This window comes from Oncorhynchus kisutch, linkage group LG18 (assembly GCF_002021735.2).
Source record: "Oncorhynchus kisutch isolate 150728-3 linkage group LG18, Okis_V2, whole genome shotgun sequence".
In the NCBI taxonomy this organism is placed as follows: domain Eukaryota; kingdom Metazoa; phylum Chordata; class Actinopteri; order Salmoniformes; family Salmonidae; genus Oncorhynchus; species Oncorhynchus kisutch.
Genome location: NC_034191.2, coordinates 43,426,102 through 43,433,187, shown reverse-complemented (window position 1 = coordinate 43,433,187; position 7,086 = coordinate 43,426,102). Strand labels below are relative to the sequence as shown.

Genomic DNA, 7,086 nt, shown 5'->3' with positions numbered 1-7,086 from the left:
CCTGACGTTTATATCCCTGTGTTTCCTGTCTCTCTGTGCCAGTTCGTCTTGTATGTTCCAAGTCAACCAGTGTGTTTTTCCCGTGCTCCTGCCTTCTTCTATTTTATTTTACTAGTCCTCCTGGTTTTGACCCTTGCCTGTTTTCTGGATTCTGTACCCTGCCTGACCATTCTGCCTGCCCTGACCTCGAGCCTGCCCGCTACACTGTACCTCCTGGACTGAACTGGTTTTGACCTTTTGCCTGTCCACGACCATTCTCTTGCCTACCCCTTTTGGATGTAATAAATATCAAAGACTCAAATCTGCCTCCCGTGTCTGCATCTGGGTCACGCTTTGTGCCCTTATATTGGCGGGTTTGGACCGTGATAGATTGTTGGTGATGTGGACACCAAGGAACTTGAAGTTCTCAACCTGCTCCACTACAGCCCCGTCGATGAGAATGGGGGGTGTGCTCAATCCTCCTTTTCCTGTAGTCCACAATCATCTCCTTTGTCTTGATCACGTCGAAGGAGAGGTTGTTATCCTGGCACCACACGGCCAGGTCTCTGACCTCCTCCCTATAGGCTGTCTCATCGTTGTCGGTGTTGTGTCGGCGGCAAATGCAGATGATTGTGTGTATGATAATGAGTTCCCTGGAGAATGAAGAGTGTGACCAAGTGAGAGAGATGGTATGTGTGTGTGTGTGTGTGTCAGAGAGTGTTTTACAGCACGTACACCTGGATGTGCAGACAGACAGAGTGTGATGAGGCAAGGCCAAACACCCCTATCTCAACTTGAAACAGGAATGGTAAACTTTTCCTCTAGGGGTGGAGGTAGTGGGGAGGCGGTCTGGCTTCTGGCTGCACCCCATACTCCTTTCTTTGATCTTGTCTTTTCTGACCATACAAGCCCTCAAACTCCCACTCTCAGCCCAAAATTCTAATTTGATGCACAGATGTTATTTTATGTTCCTGTCTGATCTGTTTATTTCCCACTCACACATCCATGAATAGATATTGGAGTAGACAACCATTATATGTCAAAGGCAGGGCCTGGTAATAACTTTTCAAAGGTAAGAATGTGTCTCTTTCTCACTGTGATTAATATGTCATAGAGCAAGTAACACCTTAGCAAAGAATCAAATTATTCTGCACATGAGATATATATATATTAATTCAATCAATCAATAGACTAACTTCAAAATATTTCAATGCACAATTTTATTTGCTCTCATCGCATTTCAATGTTGTTTGTAACAATGTAGCTAACATTGCATGACTTTGTTACAAAACTAAACATTTGGGCTTTATAGGGCTTATAGCGCCACTATGTGGATACAATTGATACTTCTATTATTTGGGCGTGGCACTTTCACGCAAAACCCCGCATTGATTCCTACATTGATGATTGGTTACTAATCATGAAAGGCCACTTCTATCAACATGATTGACGTGCCTACGTAGAGGCATCCCAAAGCCTTTCTTTCTGTTACGGCATCTTAGAAATGTGCTACCCATTGGTCAACCTAAAATACACACCCTACATTTTAATGACATGACTGGTTCCCTGCGGTTGTGGGCGGGTAGAAGGTTCCAGAACTGGGCGTAGCAGGATCTGTGGGTGGTGTCGTTTGAAGTGAACAACACATCCGCCAGCCACCCTTCTCCCATCGGTTCACTGAGATTACAGCACATGTTCCCTGGATTGATTTAGTCTAAAAACACCCAGTTATTTGATAGTAGATACTTATTTATAGAGATCGTCAAGAAAAGTGCAGAAGGACAGGTAAATATTTGTGTGCGACCAAGCTGGAAGGACTCACGTTAGCTAGCTAACTTTGTTTAGTTTGCTGCGTGCATGCTAGCTAGCTGCTGTAGCTAGCTAGTTCTCCTTTTCTAAACTGTGGACTTTGTATCTGACTAGCCGTGTTGAAAGCCATTTTCAACTGTTGTGTACTATTTATTTAGGTTAAGAATGTTAACTGACTAACTGTTATTTGTAATTTATGCAGTGTTCGTTGTTGCCTGAATAAGTTCAACACCGGCGAAACGAAAGCTTGAAAATGGACGGTGGCGTGACGGTCATCACCAATCCCACAGTGTCGGTGCGGCTGACCAGTACCATCAGTTCGTTCGAGGTGAATAAACGATATAACAGGGGAATCACCATCGCCGAATTCAAGGTAAGTTGTTGGTCATTTGTCCTTCGGGCCTCTGAATCTTAATGATGTAGCAATTGCCCCTCTGCACTGCAGACACTGAGACCACAGGCGTAGCACAGCCTGTGGCCATGTGATGCAGTTTCTCGGTTTATATTTTTTCCCCCTCTAGGGTAAATTGGAGATGGTTGTGGGTACCCCGGCCTCCAGCATGGAACTGCAGCTTTTCAGTACCACTGACAAGTTCATGCAGACACTGGATGACAACGAGGCCCTGCTAGGTTCCTACCCTGTGGACGATGACTGCAAAATTCACGTATGTACTTCTGTGCTCAAACACTGCTCAGATGGTGTGTCCCCTGTTTACCTTTATTCACACTGGAGTTGTGTAATATGTTAGATCTGTTGATAGGGTCTCTTAATCCACAAGTGATTTCAATGCTCACAAGATTGCTGACCACCGCATGACTCTGCTAGCTTGATTGCCAGCCTCTTTCTACATTCGACAAGGTTATATTGTTGCCTTGCCATACTTGTCTTGTTGGGCTAAACAGTGACCAGTTGGTTAAAAGCTGTACGATGACTGAGCCATTCTGTTATTTTTTTAATTCAATATGCTGAGTCAGGATGATGGTGAATTCTGTGTGCTTAGGTGATTGACCGCAGTGGAGCCCAGAGCGGAGAGTTCAGTGATCTGTCTAAAGTGGAGAAATTTGAGATTCCAGATGAGGTCTATGAGAAGAGGACAGGTACTGTGAGCTTGCACCATCATTCACAGCTAAAGCGTACATTTGAAATTGAATCGGAGGCAGTGAAGAAAAGACTTGTTGAGAGCCATTTGCCACTTTCGAGTGCCACAAGATAACTAGTGATAATTGCTCTCATCTACATCCTGTGTTACCTTTCATTTTGAGGTTACATGGCAAAAACGTACGTAATGATTGAGTGGCTAACTATTACCGTTGTAATATGGGGATTTCAAAATGGATTGTCCATATTTCCTCCTCAGATTCTGTAAGGTCATTCATGAAGAAGCAACGCGTTGGTCGCTTCAATGAAGAAGAGACAGCTAAAAAGGAGGCTGAGCTTGCAGCTCGTGAGGCCGAGGAGGAGGCTGCTGCTGCTGCAATCGGCGTCGGCAACCGATGCCAAGTGCAGGTTGTTGGGCTACCCACCAAGATTGGCACCGTTATGTATGTTGGTGAGTGAGGTTGAAGCTTATTTTCCACAACAAGATTTAGGCTTGTCTAAACAGACTGTTACCACGGTTACTCCGTGGATTATCAGTCTGACTGAAGTCGCCCTAAAAAGGTGCAATAGTCTCTACAAGCCAGAGGGTTGAATAATGTATTTCCAACTACTGTACTGGTTGTACATGCTGTTGGTCCTTTTGGCGGTAGGAGGTGGAGATAAGGTATCCACAGGAAAGGGAGAGCGAGACCCTTAAATAGAATTGAGACTTCAGAACGTGTTCACACCACTTTACTTTTTCTAAATTGTTGTTACAGCCTGAATTTAAAATGGATTATTATTATTTTTTTTTTTTTTTTAAATGTCACTGGCCTACCCCATATTGTCAGTGGAATTGTTTTTAGAAATGTTTTGAAATTAATCAAAATATAAAAGCTAAAATGTCTTTATGGCAAGCCTAAATAAGTTTGTCGAAAACTTATGTCAAATAATAAGTTGTCCTGAATACAAAGTATTATGTTTGGGGCAAATCGAATACAACACATTACTGAGTACCACTCTCCATATTTTCAAGCATAGTGGCTATGTTATGGGTATGCTTGTAATTGTTAAGGACCAGGGAGTTTTTTTAGGATAAAAATTTTTTTACTTAATGGAGCTAGGCACAGACAAAATCCTGGAGGAAAATTAGGTTCTCTGCTTTCCACCAGACACTGGGAGCTTAATTCACGTTTCAGCCGGACAAAACCCTATTACACAAGGCCAAATCTACACTGGGGCTGCTTACCAAGACAGTGAATGTTCCTTAGTGGCCTAGTTACAGTTTTTAGTTAAACCTACTGCAACACAACAAAATGTGGAATAAGTCAAGGGGTATGAATACTTAAGGCACTCCTTATTCCAACAGAAAACACTTATTTTCTGTCTTGCAGGTACAGTAGATTTCAAGCCGGGTCATTGGGTGGGAGTGAAGTATGACGAGCCTCTTGGGAAACATGATGGCAGGTGAGGGCAACTGGCATCATTTTTGTGACATCACATGGTGTCTGAGAATGTTCACTGTTAAGAACTACCTTGCATCATGAAGTGTATTTCTTGTATTAGACTGGAGTTGTGCAGACCGCAATAAATGTACTTGATGTCTCTTCTCTCTCTTTCCTTAGTGTGAAGGAGAAGCGATACTTTGAATGTGAGAACAAGTACGGTGCGTTTGTCAGGCCCCTGACAGTGACCGTGGGGGACTTCCCAGAGGAAGACTATGGTCTGGATGAGATGTAGAACTGTGATGCTGTCACCCAGTCAAAGGGTGTGGGCAGATGGGTTCAACCAAGGTTCAACTTTGACCTCCAGTCCGACTACGAACCCGGGGCGAGGGACAGTGTCATTGCGATTAACTTTATTTTGTTTTGCGCTGGTCAGGGAGGTATAGGTTGGACTATAGAGAGCTGCAACTGGGTAAGGAGGCAGTATCGCCTAGGACCAAATCTAGCGTAGGTGTTTGATATCAGAATAGAAATTCAGTGCAGAACGTGAGTAAACCGCCATGGGAGGATCTAACCTAGTCAATGTTTCATGTGAACTCTGTCGGAGGGTATAAAGTGGTCCTCTTATGCATCACCTTCCCTTCAGAAGTACCCACTGTCCCCACTCAATTACACTGCTCAATGGTGAGTTTTTCCAAGATGGAAAACGACTACTAATATTCTTCACTGGCATTCTATATCAGAGCAGACTGTTGGGTTCCAAATAAAATTAAAAAAAAATTTCTCAATCTGTATAAAGAAAGTATTCAGACTCCTTGAATTTCAGCCTTATTTTAAAATGGATTAAATTAAACATTTTCCTCAACAATCTACACACAATACCCCATAATGGTGAAGAGAAAACAGGTTTTTGTAAATGTTTGCAAATTTATTGAACAGAAATACCTGGTTTACATAATTTCACAGTAGTTTTGAAAGTGGTGCTCCTGAGTCAACTGGTCCCTGTTTTTTTTGTGTGATGTGAATTTGGAAAATTTTTGGGGTGTATTTTAAAATTCATCTGTTACAAATCCAATTTGTGCCATATTTTATGAATTTCTTTAAAATCCAGGACTGCATCTTTGAATGTTTTTTTTTGTGGAATTTACTGGCTATTGAATGAGCAGAGTTGAGAAAAGCTCTTGAATTTAAAGTACAAAGTCTTTGATGCCTTGTTACAACTACATTGTTGGATGTATTTCATGTAAATGATAACCAGGTGGTCCTACTAGTTCATTTGATCCAGTGGCTTTAGAATGCAAGCGTTCCTAAATTGATGTCCTCCGAATTTTGAGTTGAACCTGAATTGCCCATCACATCCTAGATTTAAATTGAATAATAGGCAGTCATAAAAAGCATCACAATGTGAATTATCAACCCAGGCCATAGTTCTGTTAAACTTTATAAAATAAATCCCATGCTTTGGAATGCAAGAATTCACACTACAACAAAATATCTAGTTGCACTGACTAGTGACAGTTTATTTGAATATCTGTTCAATGGTTATTGTACCATAAAGCCCTTTGTTTTTGTGTGTCATGTCCCTGTTCTAGATTCTGGAAAAATGTTAAACTGCTTCAACACTTCACATGTCTGAACACCAGTTATGCACATAGACAGCATGCAGTTCAAACCTTGAGCTCAGCTGACAAGTCACTTTTCAGATGGATGAGATATCTTATCTGTGTTTCTACTGAACTTCATTGTACTGCTCCTCATCGCCACTTCAAGAGTTTGACTCATGAAAGCATGTGATCTGTCATTTGTTAAGTCGCGCATGTAACTGAGCCAGTTTTGGAAGAGACTGAATATAAAAGCAAATAATTCATGCATTCCTTTTTTATTTTAATTGTATTTTTTTCCTCTGACCTTGTCAGCAATTGACAGGCCCTGATTGGTCCATGAATTGCAATCTGTTCTTATGAAATCGCAAAGGTGCTGGTGTTATTTTTGATGTGCCAAAGTGCAATGGTATCTAATGCACAATAAAGTAAAATAAACATACCAGCAGATGTGATGCTCAAGGTGTATTTTACCGATTCTTACTCTGATTCACCATTAGTAGGACAAAAATAAAGTACCTCATGCGTGGCGAAAAGAGAGTTAGGCGAGATCTCTAGTCTAGGCAGGGGCTAAAGACTTCATCAAATTTATTTATATAGCCCTTCGTACATCAGCTGATATCTCAAAGTGCTGTACAGAAACCCAGCCTAAAACCCCAAACAGCAAGCAATGCAGGTGTAGAAGCACTTATCCCGAAACTGTCAGGTTGCAGTGGGACACTGCACAGGAAACTGAACAGTGAGGCACTGACGGAAGGAATATGGTCAGTGGTTGTAAAAGTACCCAATTGTCAAATCAAATTTTATTTGTCACATACACATTGTTAGCAGATGTTAGTGCGAGTGTAGCGAAATGCTTGTGCTTCTAGTTCGACAATGCAGTAATAACCAACAAATAATCTAACTAACAATTCCAAAACTACTACCTTATAGACACAAGTGTAAGGGGATAAAGAATATGTACATAAAGATATATGAATGAGTGATGGTACAGAGCGGCATAGGCAAGATACAGTAGATGGTATTGAGTGCAGTATATACATATGAGATGAGTATGTAAACAAAGTGGCATAGTTAAAGTGGCTAGTGATACATGTATTACATAAGGATGCAGTAGATGATATAGAGTACAGTATATACGTATGCATATGAGATGAATAATGTAGGGTATGTA

General features: G+C 41.4%; 1 protein-coding gene across 1 annotated transcript; it reads left to right on the top strand.

The window, feature by feature from the left end:
- The first annotated feature begins 1,465 nt into the window (after positions 1 to 1,465).
- On the top strand, positions 1,466 to 6,374 carry tbcb (tubulin folding cofactor B). The gene is made up of 7 exons (XM_020507650.2): positions 1,466 to 1,764; positions 1,991 to 2,161; positions 2,310 to 2,453; positions 2,790 to 2,886; positions 3,147 to 3,338; positions 4,261 to 4,333; positions 4,492 to 6,374. Exons 2-7 carry the CDS (start codon positions 2,042 to 2,044, stop codon positions 4,604 to 4,606), a joined length of 741 nt encoding a protein of 246 aa, XP_020363239.1. The 5' UTR covers positions 1,466 to 1,764; positions 1,991 to 2,041; the 3' UTR covers positions 4,607 to 6,374.
- Positions 6,375 to 7,086: the final 712 nt, after the last annotated feature.